Here is a 23609-nt window from a genome sequence, read left to right on the forward strand (position 1 = left end):
CACGACTGCGCATGCTCGAGTGACTTACCATAGTAACGATGTTGAGGTTGTAAGTTAAGCCCCTCCCTGTTTGCTTATGACTTACTATTACTTTGTAAATGATCCAGTTTGATTTGGATGCTCAATATGCAGTGATTATGTTCTAGTCAACATAATATAAAGGTTTATTAATTTATTGTGCTTTCAACTTCAGAAAAAGCATGTTTACATTAAATTCAAAGAACACAAGAAGACAATTGTAATGTTTTTATTATGGCACGCACAACATGTTACCATTTTCATAAGGTATGTATTTAGAAAGGAGACAATTAGTTTTTTGGTATGTATCAACTTTTTTCGTATCAAGTGCAATAACAGACGTTATGGGAAGAGGAGCCAGGGACCATCAAGATCCGTTTAAGTGACACTAGAGACACACAGACACAGGTGGAGTCCAAGGAAAGGGCAACATGATCATTTAGTATTCAGTGCATTTCTAAAGGAAGAACAATGAACAAGCCTATTAGGTTGATTCATGTATTGTGCGGATGATACAACCAGAGGGTCAGAGCTTTGGTGGTGGAGCCCTGACAGAGAGGAACATACGAGATATTTGTAAAGTTAAACAGAGTTTCTCAACTTTGTAGTCTGGACCCCATGTTGCAGATTTGTGGTGTTTAGTCCATTGATATGTTGATGTTTGTCAAATAAATTGACATGCTTTGAAACATAATTTCTATATAGTCTATGCATCATGCTCGTTATATCAAATGCAGAGCATTTCAAGCTCTCTTATTGCTGGGTTCATGAGAATTATGAACATTGTGGGACCTAAGCATTGGGTCAGGACCAGAACATGTTGAGAAACCCTGCTCTAACAACGCAAAGAAGTGCCTGCGTTACGGAAAAATACTATACGTCACCTTGCTACAGAGACAAACATGTACCGTTTGGCCCTTAGATTATACAAAAGTTATAGAACGTGAGATGCTACTCTGTATATAAATCAATATCATATAAAGAATAAAGAATATGCTGCTAGGAATTACAGAAAGATGCATTTTGAGTCAAACATGGTAAAGGAGAAAGTGAAACTGGTCTTTCTGAACAGTTTATAACATACAAACTGTAGTCATACACACACACATTTCTGCCACAAATCTTCATTTGGATCCCTTCTTTTAGAAACGTATTATAATTAAATACATATAGCAAGTGAAACAAAAATATTGTTAGAAGGCAAGATGAACTTTCAATGACAGTGTCAGTGCAGGATTACATCTGGGAAATGAAAAAGAACACTATTGTTATATTGCACACATGTAGGAGTAGAACCCTGGGTTTCAAGTGGCCTTAGTGATGACAGAAAAACAAATATGGCTGCCAGGGGACAAAATATCAACCTTGATTTTCCCTCAGAACCTAAACATTTAAGTTGACCAAACTAAACCACTGGACCTGCGTATTTATAAAGGTCTCGTGTTTGGCTAACGGAGCGCTTCGTTGGTCAAGACAGCTTTAGGTTTAAAGGGTCAGACAAAGGTTGAACACTTATAGTTTATTATAATTATAAAGCTACATGTCCGATCATATAGGGCTGGGAATTAAATAAAATCTTATAGATTACAAACAATTTGAATTATATTCTGGGATTTTTAAATATATTCTTATTGTACATAGAAATACCAGCTTCGACGGCCAGTTTGTAAACCAATGTGGTAGATATTATACTTGTTCATATTTGAACAAGTACTGTGTGTGTCTACTGTTTAATGTGATCATTGTTTTTTTCCATATTATTCAGCTTCAGCTTGAGGTATAATATGTCAACACCTGTTGGTTAAGTGAAAGTGCAAAGCAAAAGTCAAATAAAGAATGACTCACAAAAGACAGAGAAATGCGTCCAGGAGCATGACAGGGATGTTTGGGTGGATTTGAAACAACGATCAGACACCAAACCCAGTCCTGCACTGGGAGTTTAGGCACCACTAAGAAGCCACCGCTCACTCAAATGAAGCCTGACTGTCACATCTGAGCCGGGATCACCTGACTGCAACCAAACGGTCTTCAGCGTCGATGGAGGGGAGGCCGGGGAACCCAGACGGTAAGGCCTCTTGGAAGACAATTGTGCGGCCTCTGGCTCTGACAGCTGTCCTTCCTTTTGTCACTTTCAGGTTACTGTCATTGCTACAAAGCAAGTCAACTTTCATAAAACTGTATTACTGGTGTGACTGTTCAATGGCCACACCTAGCTTGTCGTAGATCTCCTTCAGCAGCAGGAGAGCAGTATCCTCAGATTCCCTAGTAGACAGAGAGAGAAGAACATCATGTATTTTAAGGATAGATTTAAGTCAGGCACGTAAAATGGGATGCAACAAAGAGAAAAACATCAATAACAAAAGGTCACAATAACTGTGGTCCACGTGTATTCATGACTCACCAGTAGCACAGATGAGACTGGATGGCAAACAGGTACTCGTTGAAGCTCTCGATAGGTTTTTCCTGAAGTACGTAGTCGATCCTTCGTCCTCCATTCAACATCCCCACTTTAATCTCAGGCTGCTCCGTCTGCTCTGCTGACACTGAGGCCTCTGCCTCGTCACACACTCCTGCTGCGACAGAATAAAAAAAAAAAAGATGAAGCTCCCCAGACAGGCTACAGACAACAAAAAGACATTAGCCAGCAGCTATTTGTTTTGACTCAGACTTCTTGGTGAAACAGGAACAGATCAGATAATGGACCGGAAGGAAGAGAGTGTCTGCTGTAGATGTTGTAAGAAGATACTTTGATGGAATAACAACCACAAAAACTGTCTTTGTGATTGTTTAGAAAACCACTGCAGAATGCTCTTAAAGGTTAGACCGTTTTTTTGATTAGCACTGAATGGATGTCTACTATATCAATTCACATCAGACTTTTGACCTGATGTTGTGTTTATGCACTCTCCCACGGGTGCAAGTATGAGGTTGCGTAGATGTCAGTAAGATGAGTTAGTTTTGTGATGAGTTGGTATGTTAAAAATGTTGTTTTAAGAGTGATCTCCCCAGGGCTCTTAACAAAAACCTTCTGATGAACTCTAAACTGGTGGCTGCTTGATTACATATTACTGTGTCCACTATTACATTATACTAGAGTCTCGTGTTTGGGATCTTATACCACTATACCTGATACAACAGGTGAAGGTTGTAAGGGTTGTAAACAAAACGTTAAGAGTGAAGAGTAGCACACAAAGGTTATTTTGTGATTTCTGTTCTAACAGCAGCTGTATTCCCCGTGACTCATTTAATAAACTGACAGACTAATAAGTACCTGAGGTGCAGTAGAAAAGGGCAGGACGTGTACCTGCATGTAGCTACAGACCTGCTACTGATGATTTACATCAACTGCTGTCAACTACTGTGATCAATACCATTCCACTGGTCCTGTTTGTTCAGAAAATACAAGAATGCACTATATGCAAATTCCTCAAGTGGTCTCTGTTGTTCGCGAGGCGGTTAATACATTCAACCAATCGGAACTGTCAGCAGGAGAAGGACATTGAGTTGAAGATAAGCTGTGTAGCAGTAGTAGTGCAGTCGGGCATGAAGGAAGGAGGAGCAGAGGAACAGAGAGAGCCTGCGGTAATAATGACATGCATTACATTTGCTCTTTGTGAGGGAGCTGACAAGACAAAGTAAACCGCAATAATTGAGTACTATTATTATTTATTTTTTTACTATAGATTCTGCAGGTGTTGCAGCATAGTTTTAACCATGAAACAGTTAATGAAAGTAATTAGTTTTGCCTCTTTTTCCAGATTCAAACCAGGGAAGGTCAATGTAACACGCACAATGAGAGACAAGCTTATACAGGCTTGTGTTTACAGTTTACAGAGAAAACTGAACTTGATTACTTTTTTTTGTTCCTGGCTTACCTTGAAAGTAATGCTTATGAAGGGCCCTGGGCCACTCCAGTATTTTAGTCCAAAAGTCAGCACTTTTCTCTTCCCTCTTAGAAGAAGAAGTGATTGTCGCTGAGGCTGAAGTTCAAAAGGTAAAGTAGGTAAATGGTGAGGAAAGCAGGAGCTACCGCCAGATAGAGTGTAAGAGGGGAGGGTGGCAACATGCAGACAGGGGTGAGAGGAGACTGGGTTAGACACACCTTCGTACACATACACAAACAAATGCACAAATGCAAATAAAAGTGTTTTTCTACCCTGTGTCTCTTGAAGGTCTCTTTCTATTGTAGTGTCTTCTTGATCCACCGGGGGCAGTGCAGCAACTGTTGGTCGGGAAAAGGACTGCCATGCCGTCCGTAACGATCCCAAAACATTGTTCTTCAAATCCATGCTCATACGGGTCAAGCTGTCCTTCAGTTCTATTAGACAAAGAGACACAGAGATCATCATTAAGCCTACGACACAACGCCCACACCACAATGTCTTTACACAAAGACAAAGAGAAAGAAACAGACAGACATACCCAGGTGCATTCTCTTGCGGCCTTTATGATGAGGGATCAGCATGGGCTCCAGATCCACCTCTGTTACAATCATGGGCTCTAGCCGATAGGCCACAGGGTCGTACTACACAGCAGTAAAGGGGAAGAGTTGACCGTGAAAGATGACTTCAACGTGGGTTGTACTTTTTTATTTTCTTGAGTTCTCTGAAGCACATGTGCATGTTTATTGATGCCAAAAGTTCACTAATCGTAATAATCTTGGTATGAATACACAATGCTGAAACTTGGACTACTATTCTTGTCGTTGAGTTTATTCAATGCTTCAGTTACATCTGGGTGAGGGTGTGTGTGTGAAATCAAACTGTAGTTGTGGCAAATAAAAGCAGGTGGAGGAGATGTGCATGAATGGGCAGATACAGTAAATCTGCGATGACTCACTGGATGGTAGATGTTGTAAAAGCTCTTGCAGGTTGGGAAGGTGTAGTTGGGATCAATGTGTTTGAGCCCACGAACAGTCAGGAACATTCCAATAGGAGAGCCAAAAGCAAAAAATGTTTGAGGGTGGAAAGCCAGCTGTGGGTAATCAATGGACACCTGTGGAGAGAGGATGGAAACACGTGCTATCAAATGTGTTTAAAAAACTGTTAGATGAAGAAATCACAGCTATTCAGATGGATGGAACTCCTCTGGTGCACAACAGTGTTTACATTTAACATTTAAACTACATTTCATGACATTAGGACAACAGTCAGGGAGTGTGACAGCAGGAAAAGGGGAGACCAGGGCTCTGAACATTCATGCAGGACGGGATGAGCACAGACACACTGTGATGTTGGGTTGTATGTCTCAATGGGACAAAGACGGTGGCTTTAATCACCTTGGCAAAATGTGACTTTGCGATGGAAACCCTATTGATCATAAAACAGCCACTATAATTCAAGTCGCCTTTATTTTTTTCTGAACAGACCAGACTGAATGTGAAAAGAACCCCCAGGCACAGAGAGATCATAGAGACCTAAGGACGAAGCCTGAGGACACCATGTGAGACACACCTGTCCCTTGGCTATGCCTCCATTGGTCTGTCCAGGGCAAGCAGGGGGAGGAGAGAAGCAGGAAGGTGATGCATTAAAGCTTTTATCTACTGGTACTCCCAAGCACAATATGCATATGTCTGTGTCCGTGTGTGGTACCTGTCCGATGCCGACGTCAAAGTACTCGTAGTCTACAGCGCTGGTGACAGACTGCGCCCTGTGGAACTGGGACTGCTGCATCGGGAATCCTGAAGACTGGTTACCATCGTGGTCGCTGTTCAATGGAGGTGGAACTTGCAACCCTTCCGGCAGATGTGCTGCCCCTGTCTTAAAATCCTATTTAGATTGAGAAATATAATAAGTAATTCAAAAGATGTCTGAACAGTAGATACTTTATGTGGTTACTCATTCGGATCATTTGGAGAGCGATCCCCCAAGCAAAAGAGGAGCTGGCCATGAAGGAAATCAGCCACATCAAACCGGCAGTAAACCAGATCCCTAAGATAGTTTTATCCTACATTGAAACATAAAAAATACATACAAAAACATGACATCAGTCAAACAACAAACATCAATGATTGTTTATCCACATTCACATGGGGAAAAAGTATGGAGTGATCTGAATTGTTTGCAAATGATTGTGTTGCCTCGATCTGGACAGTGAGTGTATATTAATGCCAAGAAACTATCCAACTAAATGTTATCCAGACGAAGTCCAGACCCAAGAAAAATATTTTAAAAGGGGCATTGCAATGGTCATATGATCCAAAACAAACAAAACCTCAGTATAGTTTCAGGCTGTCTGACCTCTGAAAGCCATTTCTTTCTGACGTAGTTCAGGATCTTCTTCCGAGGTCCCAGAGGAATTCCTAAATCTTTGAGATCACCGTCTTGGCAAAGAGCCTAAAAGAGAAGATCGATACATTTTTTACAATGTAATACACTTGTAATTAAATTACCTACCACCTTGGCAGAAAAATACTATTTTTTTAAAGCAATTCCTGAGTTACAAATAGTCGGGGATTAAGGTTTCATGAAATATTCCATATTTCTTCTGTCTGGTACCACTGACTCAGTGTTTACTATTCTAAAGCATTATACATAGTTTTCACAAGTGGCAGACACAAAAATTGAGTGTCCGGGAGTAAAAACTTAATTCCAGACCCTGATTACTCTTAAATTTGCATTTCCATTATGTGTGTGTATGTGTATTACCAGTGACTCCATGTCTAGGTTTTCTGCCTGAAGGGTATCCAGGTACTGCTGTAGGCCCAGTCTGGTCAGAGTCTGCTGCAGTGTGTCACAGTTCAGATGTAAGTGCTCACCAGAGGGCACCTAAAGCACAGGGAGGGAGAAAGAGGAGAAAGGAAAGTGGATTTTATTATCTACATGAAGAAAATCTATCTGTATACTGGTGTTATCTTTTACTATGAATGTCATCGTACCCCCTCTCTGGCTTCTGATCCAGTCCTCTGATTGGTTAGAAGATCAAACAGGATCAGCGAACCTGAGGAAGGAGAGATGAGAAGGGAGCAAGTTTAAATTCAGCATATTAATGACTTGTGACTGTGTGTGTGTGTGTTTCTTTGTTTGCACATGTCTCACCCAGGCTATGGCCCACTACTGAAACAGCCCCATTGAACTCTGAGTGTCTCTGTTTAAAGAGGGTGTGGAGCGTGTTGATCTCCGAGGCCACTGTGTCCACGATGGTCTGGCAGTAGGTGGGGCTGTTGTAGAAAAACAGGTCCAGCAGGGTGTCATTGGTGAAATGTCTCAACCTGCTGATGCTGGGGAGAGTGATCCTCTGGATGTCTCTGGAGTGGGGGGAAGGGAGGGAAGACGGAGTTAGACAATGTTCTGCAAGTACTGGAGACATACTACGTAGTATTGCACAGAAAGCGGGATCTTGTTTTGTTCGCTCTCTGTCTCTCTCCATGCTTACTCGTCCACACCAGTGGCATCCCCGTGTAGAGCGCTGTGCCAGTTGACTGGGAGGAACTCCACTCTTCCTACCTCGCCATCCTGCTGAGCACGCTTATAATGAGAGGCCAGGAGGGACAGGGAAGCACTCCTGAAGTCATTTACTGGAGAGACAAGAAGAAAAAGAGTCACACACAGATATACACACACACACACACACACACACACACACACACACACACACACACACACACACACACACACACACACACACACACACACACACACACACACACACACACACACACACACACACACACAAAAACTCACACCTACCGCACTGTATGATGGATCTGAAGCGCAAGTCGCATGCAGGGCCGATGCCATGGACCATAAAGACAAGGTGGTCCACTTTTTCAGGTTCACCTGAGAAAACACACAGAAATACGTCTTAACTGTGGGTAATACTTTTTTAATGAGCGTATATTCTAGTATATTTCTCACTGGTACACACATAGACACACACGTACCATCAGGTATTTCTACAGAGATGTTGTTCACTCCCCTCTTGACTGTTCGAGGCCGTCCCTGCTCCGAGGGAGAGGACACCCACTCATCCTGCAATCCTATTGGCTGATACTGCATTATAAGCTGGGAGAGGAGCATGAAAGGGAAGGAGAAGATGATTATTAGAAGGAAGCAATGTACCTGATTTTAAACAAACTAGAAAAACCATGGTGTGACTTTGTCATCTATTTAATTATAGGGCACATAGTGATGTATATTAAAAACCGGCCTGACCTTGGGATTGTGTAAGATGACAGACTCTCCGTTGGGAAACTCCACTTTACTTTTCCATTCGTCCAAGGTCACTGCTATCATATAGGCGTCCTGAAAAATTAGATGAGAGGGGAAGGAATCCAAGACAAACAGAGGAAACGAGTTAGTAAGGAACAGGCAAAGTTAGGGAAGAGAATAAAGTCAGAAGTTGCAGCAATGAGCAGTGTAGTGGGGGGCGTTCAGGGTCTGTGTCAGACTACCTCCAGCCTCTTGCTGACGTCCTCGGGGTAAGGCATGAACCTGGTGTCTTTGTCTCCTTTATAGAACCAGGTGCAGCGGCGTACTTCAGTGGGGCCTTGCTCCCAGTACACAGCGTAGCGCTTCCTCTCCTTGACATGTACGTCATACCGCTCTCCCTCCACAGCTATCACCACATCATCCTCCCGGTCTCCCACTGCACAGTACATGGATGTGGAAGAAGGCGTGTGATTATCAATGAACAGTAGATATTCACTGCGTTAAGAAAATAGCCCCTGTACATTACCCCCTGAAAAGCGGCTGTATACAACAAAGGTACTGTCGATGAAGCATAATGAGCCTGAAACTGAACTACCTTAAAACTTGCTGTTAATCCGCTTGTAACGCTGAGCATGTCCTGCCAAGAGAGTAAAGCGTCCTACTGGGCACCCGGCAAGTGTTAGCAACAGTAATGTTTTGACATTGTATCTTCTCACGGCTGTTTATAGTTCCACATACCTAATTACACACACCTTTATAAATAGTGTGCAGTATATAATGTACATGTAAAGTATATACACATGCTTACCAGCGTGGCAGGCCCTCTCTAGCTTGTCAGAGTCTTCTCTGCTGAAAGGAAGCCAGGAGGTGTTGTCATCGGCCCGTCGACAGAATAACCAGTGAGGCTGCACTTCTTGATAAGGAGCAGGGACCGACTCCGTGTCCACCATCTCAAAGGAGGACGTGGAAGAAGGGGAGGCCTCATCCACTGCAGGCGACACCTGGAGAAAAATGATGTTCAATCAATATTTCTTCTTCTTGTCAGCAGCATTGCTCAGTTAAAAAGCAAATACCTGCTATATACAGTACACCTGGGTATACACCTGTTCCCCGCTGTCCCAGAATAAGAAAATATAGAAGTCTGAGCTTAGTCTGTGCCCTTCCATTAAGCTCCTATCGAGGAACTTGAGACCATGAGACAAAGCAAAGGACAATTGGACAGTAAAGGATCAGGCCTCCCCATGGCCAGCAGCACAAAGCCCTGTTTTATTCTATGCCTTCTCTACAAGATGTCTCTTGTCTCTTCTTCTTTCCGCAACTGATCCAACTTCAGCTTGTAAACATCCCTTTTCCACCGAATATCTTACATTCACAAACAATGCCGCCAGTAACACATCTGGTACTCCACCGCTCCTGTTTTAGTGTGTTGAAAGAGAGCGCCTGCCACTGCTCGACACAACAACAAACACCCACATTACGCAACTGCCAAATCAGCAATCCGAGGTGTCAAGATTTGAAATAAGATTTAGAGTAAACTGTGAATGGAGCACCCTTCCTAAAAATAAAATCTCCTTGCAAGTAATACATTCCTATGTTTGCACTGCTCACCAGGTTAAAGATTACAGACTATATGCTGGATATTTGTTGAATGTCATAACACAAAAGAAAAGGCTAAATTCCTTTAGCAGCCTTCAGGAAAGAGATTCATGATACTCCATCCAGGCACATGCATGTTTCCATCTCATTGACTGGCAGACACATTGATATTAGCTCTGAACACTTGTTTCCATCTGAAAAGAGTGAATTATATCTCTAACACAACTGGTGTGTACAAGGTGTCATTGTATGTTGCTTCTATCAAATAGCATAGCTTAAAGCTCTTAGGCTTTCCCTGATCACAGCTCGACCTAGTCCAAGGACTGAAACTAGATTATTGGAGATAACACATTGAGAGTGTACTTTAATCAACAACTAGGACCCAAGTAGCCTTCTATGCACCTCCAGCTGATCAATGAGAAATGATGATGTGACGTTAAATCATCTTTAATGTAGTAGATAACCTATTGACTGTCTACTGCAAAATGATGATAACTCAGGCTGGATCTATTTTCTGTACAGCACCATAGATTTCTAAATTCTTCTTGAGACAATGAACGTCAATGATTCATTGTCAATTTCTCCAATAGAAATTTCATAATAACAATTCCTTGTAACCACTTATCTTTTTGTTATGAAAAAAGTCCATAACACTAAAAATAATGCACAAGATCTGTGTGTCTGTGTTAGCGTCAGTTTCCCACCCATGTGTGTTATCTCTTACCTACATTTAAACCCAAAACTAATCCCAATAACTTCAGTGCTTAACCATAACTTTACCTAAACCCTAATCATGGAGCTACAGGAAACAGACTTTGACAAACAACACAGTTATACCGCATATGCAAAAGTCCCAAACGCACCCTCAACTGATCCTCAGGCGTGTTCTCTGTTGCCACAGTCTGAGTGGGGTTGTCAAACAGGTCTCGGGTGTTGACGTTTGGGGCAGCCTGAGATAGACCCCCCTCTGCACCAGGTCTGTCAGACATCAGCCCAGGACCTGACCCCAGACCTCAGCTCTTACCTGAGGCGGGCAGGGGGCCACACACACACACACACAGGAGCCTGTAATGAACTCAGCTGCACACAAAAAATGAGAGCAAAACGGAGGATTAAAACACCATCACACATTACGTGTCACAATCCCATCCTAGAGGTTGGTAGAGGTTCATGCTAGATATGTTAGCTAGCTGAGTTATGATGAGTTCCCGGGCTCCGGTTTTAGGTTCTCCGTCTTCACATCCTGTTGGTGTTGTGAACGTTTTAGCACTAGTAACAGACAACGGTCGACTCAAACTCACCGACAGCTTTACCGACAGTGAACGCAGAGGGTTTGTATTCGTTGTTTAGCTCAGTCTAGCTCGGCTAGCCAAGGACAGTCTCCTGTCAAATGACTGCTGGTTACAGTGTTTTCGGAAATACGAGTATTACGAGCGTAGACTGCATTGACGCTCACAAACGACCAGACTAACGGTCAAATAACCGTTCAAAACAACGACGTCATTGAAATGACAGTGTTTTATGTGGAACCCGAGTGTTCAAAGTGTGATGATAAGATAGTGAAATACGGCTGAAACACAGCGTCCCGGGTCCAATGTCCGGTTTTTGTATACAATAATAAAATCCTACATTTCCTTCAGATTAGTATTCCGCTCTAACACAAAGTAGTTACGAATCTGCCAACCTCTGAATCAAACACAGTCTCTGAAAACATCCCGTATAGTACAAAAGAAACAAATATTCCTGCTTAAAAGTCAAATTTACAAGGAACACGTGAAGGCGACATGAAGCAACACAGCGTCACCAGGCCACCGCCCCCAAATATGAAGCTGTTGTGTAATGATTTTGAAAATTGGTTTTATTCTGCTGAGAACACGAGAGGCGTACAAAGTTCGTACGTAACTCATATAGTTGAAGGTAAAAATAACGTCAATTTATAACTTTTCTATAAATTCAGTAAATGGGATGTTTTTCTTTTGAGGTGCAGGAGTTATATTGTTATAACCCCAACTATAAACAACAACAAAAAAATATATATATATGCTTTTTTATTTTTTAACAATGATAAAGCGGATTTTATGCTGGTGATGGTCAGAATGAGGATTTTATATTTTAAAAAATCCCACCGCAGTACTATTATGTCAAACATTTATTCAGCTGAGAGGGGGAATAAAACTAGGGAATGCCGCCTAACATACTGTAGGCCTAGATGTTATTTTGGAGTGTCAATCAATACATGGCATTCTTGCGATACTAAACAGATCACCTGCTCTGCCTAACGTAGAAATGTTACTGATTGGTTTGGAGTGAGATATGACCAGGTATGTGTGATATGTGACAGTGTAGACCTCTTACAACCACATCTTGAGAGATTGACACACCCATTTTTGGCAGGTTTACTGTGGTTGTATTTTCGGTTTGCTGTCTCATGTGAGTCTAACAAAGAGGATTCACTAATAAGGAATCCCTTACCTTGGATTGCAGTAATATGTGCAGTTTGTATCCCTCTGTTTTCATGAAACCATGGATACATAAATTCCCTAAATTAACCGTGTAACATGAGGTAGCCTACTTTTTTGTCAAAAGTTGTGTGGTTGCATAGACACACCCAGTCCAACAAAATGTGAGAGACGTGAAGAGTAATGAGCCTGTGTGGAGCAATAGGAGGGTGTGGCTTTTTCACTCAGAGAGAACAGATAAGCTTCAACGAGTTTTCCTTGCAGAGAGGGGCAGGAGTCACAATCCTGAACAGACAGCCATTTACTTTCACTCTGCTGGGCTCTCTTAACTATTCAGCTGCACGATTCTTCTCCCTCTCTTGTGCATTCCTTCGGCAGTTTGAAGCAAGACTTTGAGGGGAAGCGGCTTCCCAGCACAGAGAAGGAAAAACACAAGAGGAAAGCTCAGGAAAGACTATAACTCACAGCCATGAAGGACAAAGTGAAGAAAGGAGGAAGAAATCAGGCCAAGGCTGGTGAGGAAACCCTGCAATGTGTTTTTATTTTCTGTTCCTATGTCTATGTGTCTCTCTTGTTGTTACACTTTCCTCTTCCTCCTTTTTTCATGTGGTGCCTCCCCCACTGGAGAATGTGAGGAGGGTGGGAGATTTAGCACTGCACTGCTGCTCTGAACATGGCTGGTGCTATTCTTTCACCAACTTTTCAATCTGCTCCGCACTGTAAAGTTTTATGGTTAAATGTATGCACACAGACGCATGCTGAGATCAACCTTAAATCCCTAGACAAACTGTAAAATCTCAGTTATGATCCTTTAAGGACAAAGAAGACAAAGATTAGCTTGTATTAAAACCTTTGTACACAATCTCCTGTAAAAAAAACCTCCTATATATTTTCCAACCTCCCTATTTACCTCATAATTGCTTCTCCCTTTGCCACATTCCTAACCGGGCCTTTCTTTGAACTTCTGCCTCTCCGCCTTCACAAGACAAAATGATTGATAGGAAGAGTCAGTGTTCGCCCGTCTTCAGGTGGGATTGCCTTGACTCTTTGAATCTGTGGGCACAGCTGGATTGACAGCTTAATTTAATTTAACATAACTAAATTACATATAGAGTAGGAATTCTTGTTTAGTTTATGGCAGACGTTCTAAATTTCTTTTTTCAGCCAAAGACCCCTTCCCAGATAGAGAATAACTTTTTAAGGACACCCTGGCAAAGTGCCATGGATCCCTAGTTTGAGAATCACTGGTTCATGGTACAAGCTAACCTCAGAAATAAGTGCCAAAGTAAACTCGGCAGGGCTGAAAAAAATGCTGTTTTCAGTTGTAGAAAGAGCCTCATCCAATCCTCCAGAGAGGAGGGACCTTCTTCCAGCCAATCGTGAACAGAGAAGCTATTTTTTGGGTGCTCTCCAGTGGTAAAGTAGTCCCAGATTGACAGCAAGAGCTGGGGATTTACTGTAGAATGAATAACAACCTTCAGAGATGAGTGCAAAAAAAACATGCCAAAGGTGTTGTATGTATAATATGTGCACGCATCCATGAACGCAAGCTGGCTCTACTTAGGTTTATTAGTATATAAGACTTAGCATTCTGTTGCCTCCTCATGTCAGCACTGGGTGTGGTGGTTGTCCCATAACCCTGAGGTGACTTGAAGGCTAGGAGGCAAAAGCAACAGGTTTAGTCACATTGTAGGTTAGGACACACGCTGGGACCTGCCCTCCCTCTGGTTCTCTGTGTGTAAAAAAGCAGACACACCCCACTTTCCCTTCCTCTAACTCTACTTTCATACATTTACTGTCACCCTCGGGCACTCTCACACACACAGAGACTCTTCACTCCCATTCCTAATAATTTTAGAGATTAACGATCTTGTTTGATTCTCAAGAAGAAACGATTATCATTCATTCATGCGTTTTCTACAGCAGCTACAGTGAGCTGGGAACTATCCCAGCATGTACTGAGCAGAAGGCAGGACAACTAGAACAACTATTTTCTTGTCCAGTGCAGTGCTCTTTATCCTTAGTTAGTTGTGTGTCTTCTTCAAGCAGATGTAATGAGCCTGATTGGTGGAAAGGATGCCGTTGACTTTAAGCAACACGAGGACACGTCGTTCCCTGTGAAGATCCAGGGAGCCGGAGTAGAGCCATTTGAGCTGCAGGTACAAAGCCAGACCGTTGTTTCCTCTCTGTTCCCTAGTGTTCACTAATTTGTAAATAACAAGATGGAAACCAACAGTTTTGCAGGAACTATTCTCAGATAACAGACTTTAAAAAAAACAATATTATTGGCAGGTTTATAATCTATATTTGGGCATTGCTTGCTGTGTTAAACCACATGTCTTTGTAGGTCCATGGATTTTGGCTTGTTCAAGACACAGTAATGACTCTGCTTTCGAGGGATGAGGTGTGTCCACGTTCCAACTTTTCGCTGACACTCGCTGGTACGACTCTGGACCCCCTCGCAGAACTGCAAAGCCTTAAGGGGCTTAAACCAGGAGGCATCCTTCGCCTGGTGGAAGGTGGGTTTTTTTTGAGAGCCCTCTCTTTTAGTTCAGCTTCATGGCCAATCTACATGTTTAGCATGCTTTGCTTTAATAACTCAGATGACAGTACAGTTTTGTCTTGCATGTATTTTAATAGGATAATTATGTTTAGAATGTATTCAATATCTTCATAATGAGTTTTGACACAGTTGTTAGAATCTTTAGGCAGTTTTAGCTTTTTAATAATAATCTAATAATACTCTATAAATTGTTTGTCTGGCGTTTTAACAATATAGTTTTATACTCTCACATGTGCACGTATGTTTCTACAGATCTCGGGTCATTTATGGATTCATAATTAATTATAGAATTGAATGGAATAGCATTCCTCATTCGTCACACCCATCACCCTTTCCATTTCACACACACTGAAGTCTCTCTCACCTCAATGTAAAGCTGACTCACCTTTTCTGAGTCATCATAACAAGGTTGATAGTTGCAGAGATAACAAGTGTGTGCCAACCAATTATTCAGTTTCTCCCCAGCTAGCTGTTAAAATAGTGCAACATACTATTCTGCAGCCAATCTGTTATGTTCAGTATATATCCTGTCAGACTCATGTATGAGGAGGCGCCATTGATTAATTGGTACCTAACATAACATACATGTAAAAATCCTTTAATTAATTTTATGTCATGACAACCATAGAGCAGAGTATTTGTCCTGTGCATTATGGCTGTTTAAGAAGAGCGTCCACAGTTTCATGAAGGCCAGTGCAATCTCTATAATACAGCCGTGTCTCTTTCCAGAACCCTACACCGCCCACTCAGCCAGACTCCATCTGGCTCGTGTGCTTGAGCTGCTGAGAGCATCTGGACCTCAGGATGCACTGAGAGAAGGACGCTCACCAAGCATACTGGAGACACTCCTACAAACACCAGGTACACACACTGTACACTTAGACAAAAGGGTAATTCAAAGATACAACAATTGACAAACAAGCTCATACTGAAGATCTCCTTTCGTTACCTGTGCAGACTCCAGCTTACCGAATGGAAAGAGCTTAAAGCGCTCTTTAAGCAACACAAAAACAGAAACAACCAACCAGGATGGAGCGCCCCCTGAGTACCTCCTCCCTGGTTCCTCAGAGAGACCACTCATGGCCCTGCTACCACACAGCTCCCAACCAGAGGTACGTAATCACGTGGAATCTTGTTTCACACTAGGCCAGGCCTCATTCATACAGGCACACTGACTCTCTGTGACTTTATATCCGTCTCATCAGTCCCCCAGCTACCTGAGAGACTTGTCTCTCAGCTGTTGGAACCCGGCTCCAGGACACAGGAAGCTGCAGGGAGACTTCCTGTACATCACTGTGGTGACAATGGAGGGACGACGGTGTGAGGTCACATCCTGTCCTAAAGGGTTCTTCCTCAATAGGTAAAGATATTTTTATTTTTGTTTCATGGTTGCAATAACTTATAGTAGAAAATGTATAAAAAGGCCAATGGTGGGCCTAGCGGTCTTATTTCCATTATGTTTGAATAAACTTATGTGTAAATAATTGAACTTTAACTACATGAATGTTTCAGTTTAGTTATCAATTATTTTCAATTATCTCCATCTCAGATCTACAGAAGAAGTATTTGATCCTCGTCCTGCACAGTCTTCCCCAGTTTGTCACAGTTTCACTGACCTGCTCTGTCACATCAGCCCTGCCTTCAAAAAAACTTTGACCACGTTAAAAAACAGGTAACATTACTACCTATACATTAAGGGAGCATGAATACTACAGTATTTTGCCAGAATCCAGAAACAGTGGGGTTTCAAATTCAAATCATTAAATGGTCATAGTGAATGATAATGTAAACGTTTCTTCCTTCAGGTCTCGGTTACCTCCGGTAGAGGGGATGCCCACTCCTTACCACACACTGAGCTGGCTCGGGCCTCCCTGCGCCTCTCGCACTCATAAAAACACTTTCAGCCGACTGGGAGTGGATGAACAATCAGCAACGCAGGTTATTTACAACCCAGCACAATTGTTTGTTGCTACTTATTGGGTAGCGTGCTGGTGGCAGTGATAGTACGTGTAACTGTGTGATATGTGCAGGCTCCAGACTGGAATGAGGAGTTGCAAGCTGCCAGAGATCTTCCACATGGCAGCCTGGAGGAGAGGCTGCAGCGGGACAGAGCTCTGCTCCAGGTAACCAAGAAAAACAGTTCACTTATAACAGGACTCCTATCACCTGATTTCAGCTTCTCCCCCTCTAATCTTCATTTGTACCTTTTTGTTTTTGTTTTGTTCAGGTTAACGGTGCATTTGTTAGGGTTGTGATGCAAGGGGCAGAAACTGTTGTAGATGGCTTTGTGGAGCCAGTGAATGGAAACCCTGATGACCCAGCTTTCCTGTTGGGCGGCCTGTTCATGAACCAAGGGGCAGCAAATGCAATGTTTGGAGGGGACAGGGGTCGCAGGTGAGAGCAAAGCACATGTTCAATGATGAGATACTAGCTGTAAAGCTACTTGCTCTCAATTGTATACATTGTTATATGCCTGCAAAGGATTAAAGGAGGTTTTGTTTCACTTTCAGGACGACATTGATTTTCTCACAGATTATCCAAATGTTTCCCCATCTTCTACTTGCAGGGCTGCCCAGAGGCTGGAGCTTAAAGGAGTACAGGCCTACAGTGACATCGCGGGGATGCAGGGGCTGCACACTCTACCTACAGCCATTGTAGACTACAGAGGAGTGCGTCTGTCTGCTCAGGCTCTGGCCCCTGGGTTGGAGGGCTCAGATCAGGACCAGGCAACTACTCCTGCCTCAAGGTAGTGGACCCATTATTCACCAATCCACAGTGGTAGTGATGTCACACAGTGAGGCAGACATTTTTGTGTTTTTAATCTGCTAATTGTCTTCTTCTTTTGCTCTATAGAGGCTTGCTGTACGGGGTAGCTGCAGGACACCAAGAGTCCCCCCAACGCAGACGGCTCCTAGAGCTCTTGGCTCAGGCTGCCCAATCTCTCTCTCTCCAGAAACATGTTGTTGTGGGGCCCAACGATCACAAGGTACCGCTGTTTACCTCAGTGGACGCTCAGGGACTGTTGGGTGCTGACGGGAGGTTCTACATACTGGATGTGTTCAGGATCTTCCCAGCTGATGCCAACTTCTGCCCAGAGGTGGAGACAGAAGGCCAGACAGTCACTGAAGAAGAGGAGAGTAATAAAAGCTGTGAAGAGGACGAGGAGAAGAAGGGTTGTGTAAAAGAAGGTTGGCCAGAGAATTATCAATCAGATGCTGGGCTTCCAAGGAGCTTCCCTCACGGACTCTGTCGACTGAGGCCAGAGCTGGTGCAGGCCTTCACCCAGCACAAGTGAGTTATACATGAAATAAAAACACTGTGAACTCAGTTTTAAAAGTTTTTCCAACAAGTTGATGTTTTGCTTTTTGCTTTGTTAAGACATTGCCAGTTCACTCAGCGTGTCAGGGAGATGTTGGACGAGAATGGAGGCTTTGAAGAATGTGCAACAGCTAGTAAGATGTGTTTTAGTAGATAAATAACTCACTGAATGGAAATTAAAGTTAAAGTTAACACATAGATAACTTTGTCCATTATATATCCTGTATTTACTTGACACGTGTTCATATGCTTGCAGGTGATTCTCGAGCCACTCAGGCAGTACGAGCTGCTTGTCAAGAAGTGGGCTCAGTCAGCAACATCATCTTTGAGATGCGCTTTAACCCAAGCGTCTTCTCTCCAGGTACCATGAGAAACTACACACACTAACGCACACAGTCATATCTTTTGCTAGAACACAATATGACATGCGTCTTGTGTTTTGTGTTTAGAAGTATCCTTCCCTCCTGGTGAAAGTAAGTCAACGAAGCTGCAGGAGAGGTTACTGAGGGAAGCTGCTGCTTTCATCATCACACATCAGATTCCAGCCTTCGTAAGTGTTTACATTCAGTATTACAATATGCACATTGTATATGTATATGTACAGCAAAACATGCAACCAACTCACCATTTGTCTGTATATGTGTGTGTGTGTGCAGATGGAGGCTTGCCTACAAACCAATGAGGCACCAATGGATGGAGTCTCTCTAAAACAGGCGCTACACCAGAGAGGCATCAACCTCAGATATCTGGGCCATGTACTCACGACCCTCAGCCAATCAGAACACAAGGAGTGCCTGAGGCATATAACGGTGTGTTTGATTTGCAAAATAGTCAAACTTAGAAAGTGGAGTTTCATCATCAAGACTAACACTCCTCTTTTCTTCCAAACCAGAGATTGGTCATAGGGGAAATTTTCACCCGCTCAACAAGAAGAGTGTTCAACACTTTCCTCCAGGTACTTTACAGCATTCTGTACATTCCTTTTCATTCATATGTTTGCACACCTCAAAGTGCACGTGTGCGTCCACACAGAAAAAACACTGAAAGACTGAACTGAAGAATTTAAACTGCAGCAGAAAGACTGAACGAATAACTTTGGTTATGTCTTTGCAGGGTGTGGATGTGCCTAATGTCTCTGCAGCTGTCAGTCACTTTCTGTGCTGCCTGTTAGTTCCTCACTTCACACCCGCACCTGTGGGGGATGAGACTAAGAAGAAGTCAAGGAGGCGTGGTCGAGGGGCCGGGGTCGGGGTCGGGACCTCTGAAAGTACGCCGTGGGGCATGCTCGCAGGGGCCGAGCTGTGGAACCTGGTCTGCCAGAATGCTGCTGAAACATATAACATCTCTGACAGCCTTGGGTGAGGACACAGCGCTTGTTTGTTCTCTCCCCGTGTTTGTTAGTTACACAATGGCTCAGGTTCAGTGTTAGAATAACTGTACTTTTTATTTGTGACAGCTCTGGTCCGAACCACCTGGTGGAGCACTACGGCCTTCAGAAGATCTCTCTGCTCAGAGAGTTCTGTTTAAAGACTGGAGTACAGGTAACAGACATCGGTCACAACTGAAACACACATATATTAATAATGCTGTAATGTACAATGAGATGAAATTGCTGAATTCCAGAGCTACTGTATAATTACAGGGGAAAGTACGTTTGTTATTTCTGTGTCTTCACCAGTTGAGACTGAGAGACTACGTCCTTGACAACCAAAATAAAGCTCCCATTGGTCCAGACGACATCCTCAACATCTTCCCTGTTGTCAAACACATTCACATGCTAACTGTGGATGCTTCAAAAGCATATCAAGTTGCACAGAACTTCATTCAGAAGGGTGGGTCAATAAGGCCGGGACATTTTTATGCAGATGTATCTGTAATCTTTGTGCTCAATGTGTGTTTTAGAACAAAATCTGAATGAAAAGTGCAACGTTATTGTGTGCTTCCCAACTGCAGGTCTGCTGGATCAGGCCCACGAACACCTGAAAGAAGCATCCTACTTGTTTGGTAGGGTGTCTGATGACCTGCACCTTGAGGCCTGTTACTGCCACAGTCTGCTGGCCAAGGTGGCCTTCGTGCAGGACAAGGCAGCTGAGGTAGGCTCACTGCACCACAACTTGTTACAGCTACATATACACATGTTGCAGCGACATAATGCAACTAAGGGAAAGGCCGAACTGTCTGTGTCAATTTCCTGAGGTAATGAAGTGATTGCGATTATTGATATTCATGAAGCTGGCCATTACGTTGTGTCATTGCTGTGACTTTCTGTGCTCCCAAGGCTCGCAGTGTCCAGCTGAAAGCAGTGGTCATCAGTGAGAGAGTGCTTGGCTTTGACCATCCAAACACTATCCACCAATATGTGAGTATAGCTTGTTCATCCACACGTACTGCTACTGGAAATAGAACCATTGGTCACTGAGATAGATGTATCCTAACTGTACCCCTGGGTCCATTACTACACATTTCTGTAGGGGTTTTATGCCATATGTGTAGAGTGTGATTTTTATCATTTTGTTGTTATGTGCAGGCCCTGTTGGGTGTGTATGTGTTTGCTGGAGGGGAGACTGCCCTGGCCCAGAAGTGTCTCCTCAGAGCTCGTCTGCTAATGCTAACAGTCCATGGAGAGGACCATCCTTACATCGCAACACTGGATGTAGGTTACGACAAGCACCCAAAAAAGGCTTTCCACAACATCTTTATAAACAATTTTTACTTTTTCGACAATGGCAACTCTCTCATTGTTTTCTTGCAGAGCTGTCTTGGGTTGGTGCTGCCCGGAGATCAGAGAGGTAAGTTCTTAGAGAACGCCCTCAGACTCAACACCTCCTTCTTCGGCCCCTCACATCTGCACACCGCTCTCAAGTAAGACGCCATTTATAGCACTCATATTTTGTAAAAAAAAAAATCTATTTTGTCCCTATTTCCTAACATCCTCACAATTTTCCTCTTTGGTTGCTTGTCCGTGCAGTCGGCACCTGTTGGCCCAGTGGATGTGCAGCAAGGGAGACTACAGAAGTGCTATGAGCCATGAGAAAGAGGCCCTCACTGCTTTTATCTCCATGGTCAGTATATCAGCGTGCGAGACCTGCGCTTGAGAGAGATTGGTTGTATGTGCATGTCATCTTACGGTCATTTTCTCTCTCAGCTTGGAGAGGATCACCCTCAGTCACGCTGCAGCAAAGAGTTTCTGTGCACTATAACCAAGCAAGCGGTGAAGGTGGAACGCTCTCTCAGACAGGCAGGAGCTGACTGCACGGAGCAGACAGTGGAGGTACGTCCAGGAGCTCATGTGGTCTCTGACACCATGTTTGAACCGTGCAAAGTAAAAACAAAAGTGTGTTTATTTACTTGTCCTCTCTGTCCTCAGTGTCTAAGTCCCACATCTGACTCCAAGGTGGAGCAAATGGCTCTGGTGACCGGGATCAGGAGCGTTACACACAGGTAAATATTCACAAGCTTGAAATGTAGCTTGAACAATATTAGACTTTTTAATCTGATACTGATATCCTAATCTTTAAAAATCCTAAATGAATATATTGGTCGATAGTAAAAACACTTAGCATAAACAAATATTTCTAATTCCCTTAATTTTTTTAAATGACCACGATAAGTGCTCATCCGAACATTTTGCTGTTGAAAAATAAAATAGTTGGTTCTATCTGGTGAAGTAAGTAAGTGATACTGTTTGAGACATATTTTTGCATTTCCTTGTTACCATCAGCCAACAAATACTGCTATATCTGTGATGTGACTTTATCATTGCCGATCAATTATGATACAGTAGATATAACACTTTGAAAGGTTGCCATTCTGCACTTTTATTTTTGATACTTTTTTGGTTCTTCTGGATGTTTTGTTGCTAACCTTCTCCATGTTGAAAACTATGCCCCAAAAAAGCAAATTGTGAATAAAAATCAGACCTTTAAAATACTAAACGAGGCATAACTTTTACCTACATGTTTAAAAATGCTTTAAATAGACCATTTGAATATTTCACACCTGTTATTGCTGTTACAAAAATGTAAGAAATGTGTTTTAAACCCAACACATAGTACAAGAAACTAGAGAATTGTACACTTAAATCTCAAATCTCCTTTTCAAACACAACTGGCTGCAGCAACATGTATGTTAGGTAAGAAGCCACTCATGAATGTATTGTTTTCATAGAGACGGGCTCCAGGAGTATAGGAAGAAACACAAAGAACTAAAGGCAGCGGTGGCAAAAGAACTGGGATTCATAGTGACCGACGAGCTCGTCGCCTCAGAGACTGTGAATGGAGGAGAGAAAAGCTCAGATCAAGAAACAGGAAGCAGGAAGGAAGCAGAAGCTGGAGGAAGCCCGGCGGTGGAGAATACCAGCGAGGGCCAACAGGAGCAGCCGGTGGAAGAGACCTTGGTGAAGAGTGCTGCCACAGCTTCAGTTAATGGTCATGTGGTGGAGCCCGCTGAAGTGAACGGGCATGAGGAGAAAACAGATGTAGACGCAGCAGACAGTGACAGAGCAGCTTCAGATGCTGAGGTCAAGATAGTGAATGGGGAGTCAGAGGTCAGGGACAGCACACCAAATGACGCAAACAGCCATACAGTCAATGGGGAGATCGGATCTGATGCAACAGTTACTGCGATGAAGTCTGAGTCAGATGAGGTTAATGGTGACATAAATGGAGCTTGTGACACCCCTGTAAGCCCGTCAGTCCTTAAGAGCAAAGGAACCTGGGCAGATGTTGTTTCAAAAGCCAATGGAGGGAAAGACACAGCGGTCAACATAGCAGCAGATAAAGTCACTGCTAATGGGACAGCTCAAGAGTGAAAATATATCAAAACAGGAAAACAGTGTTGTAGTCAAGTTTTTCCAAGTAACTGCTGTAAGAGAAAACTCTTCTAGGATCCTCGAATTAATATGAAGCTAGCAACAGAGAGTGAGGTTTTGAGTATTTGTTTTGGAGATATTATTGCTGATGCTGGGAGAGGGTTGTACTGCTGAGTGCTGTTTTTTCAAAAATAAACTTTTAATCTGGTTTACCAGTGATGTGGCTTTTTGGGGTACATGCACCCATTGTGTGGTTGCATGTAAACATGATGTGTTAAGGTAAGATGCTATCAAACCACCTGCAAACAAGTGATGTGCCCAGAACAGCTCAACTGGAGATGCATCTAAATCTAAATGACTACACCTAATTTTTTCTCCATTTACAAGAAATATTGTATACATTACTAACAATCACGTTGTAAAACATACCACAGGCAGTTTTCTTTACTTCCAGACAGCCACTGATGTGTACCATGGTAAAACATCAGTGGAAATCATTCTGCACAGTCACAACCTTGCCTAAGATTAGAAAACCATCATATAAAAACAAGGTTAAAGTTAAACTTTTTGTTCAGGGTATTTCGAAATGTATGTTTCAACACTGAAAAAGTGTTGGATATCCAGAGATGTGCTTGACCAGCAAGTATGAGCAACAGGGCTGCACTGGCCAGCTGGCAGGCCGGGCACTTTCTCAG

General features: G+C 42.9%; 2 protein-coding genes across 5 annotated transcripts; one reads left to right on the forward strand and one right to left on the reverse strand.

The window, feature by feature from the left end:
* Window positions 1–237: 237 nt before the first annotated feature.
* Window positions 238–11226, reverse strand: ddhd2 (DDHD domain containing 2). Of its 3 annotated transcripts, none has more exons than XM_079162151.1 (18): window positions 11066–11226; window positions 10628–10788; window positions 8977–9169; window positions 8411–8604; window positions 8172–8261; window positions 7901–8021; window positions 7707–7796; window positions 7393–7534; window positions 7056–7264; window positions 6896–6957; window positions 6666–6785; window positions 6258–6353; window positions 5610–5786; window positions 4858–5013; window positions 4441–4543; window positions 4175–4336; window positions 2420–2591; window positions 238–2280 (listed from the first exon to the last, which is right to left on the reverse strand). In XM_079162151.1, exons 2-18 carry the CDS (start codon window positions 10751–10753, stop codon window positions 2199–2201), a joined length of 2295 nt encoding a protein of 764 aa, XP_079018277.1. In that variant the 5' UTR covers window positions 10754–10788; window positions 11066–11226; the 3' UTR covers window positions 238–2198. The 3 variants fall into 3 exon arrangements, with proteins under 3 accessions (XP_079018277.1, XP_079018276.1, XP_079018278.1); XM_079162150.1 differs by having other exon boundaries at window positions 10628–10844; XM_079162152.1 differs by having other exon boundaries at window positions 2420–2588; window positions 10628–11225.
* A 1266-nt stretch (window positions 11227–12492) lies between these two features.
* LOC306697951 (clustered mitochondria protein homolog) lies at window positions 12493–23122 on the forward strand. 2 transcript variants are annotated; one of them, XM_079162060.1, is made up of 28 exons: window positions 12493–12738; window positions 14270–14382; window positions 14571–14742; window positions 15516–15647; window positions 15744–15898; window positions 15992–16146; window positions 16336–16458; window positions 16592–16724; window positions 16817–16909; window positions 17014–17180; window positions 17353–17532; window positions 17640–18077; window positions 18165–18238; window positions 18361–18465; window positions 18554–18654; window positions 18761–18913; window positions 18997–19059; window positions 19218–19462; window positions 19561–19645; window positions 19783–19936; window positions 20058–20197; window positions 20383–20463; window positions 20632–20757; window positions 20857–20966; window positions 21073–21166; window positions 21250–21375; window positions 21472–21545; window positions 22272–23122. In XM_079162060.1, exons 1-28 carry the CDS (start codon window positions 12693–12695, stop codon window positions 22912–22914), a joined length of 4281 nt encoding a protein of 1426 aa, XP_079018186.1. In that variant the 5' UTR covers window positions 12493–12692; the 3' UTR covers window positions 22915–23122. The 2 variants fall into 2 exon arrangements, with proteins under 2 accessions (XP_079018186.1, XP_079018187.1); XM_079162061.1 differs by having other exon boundaries at window positions 14273–14382.
* Window positions 23123–23609: the final 487 nt, after the last annotated feature.

Source organism: Pholis gunnellus (assembly GCF_910591455.1).
Source record: "Pholis gunnellus genome assembly, chromosome: 6".
In the NCBI taxonomy this organism is placed as follows: Eukaryota; Metazoa; Chordata; class Actinopteri; order Perciformes; family Pholidae; genus Pholis; species Pholis gunnellus.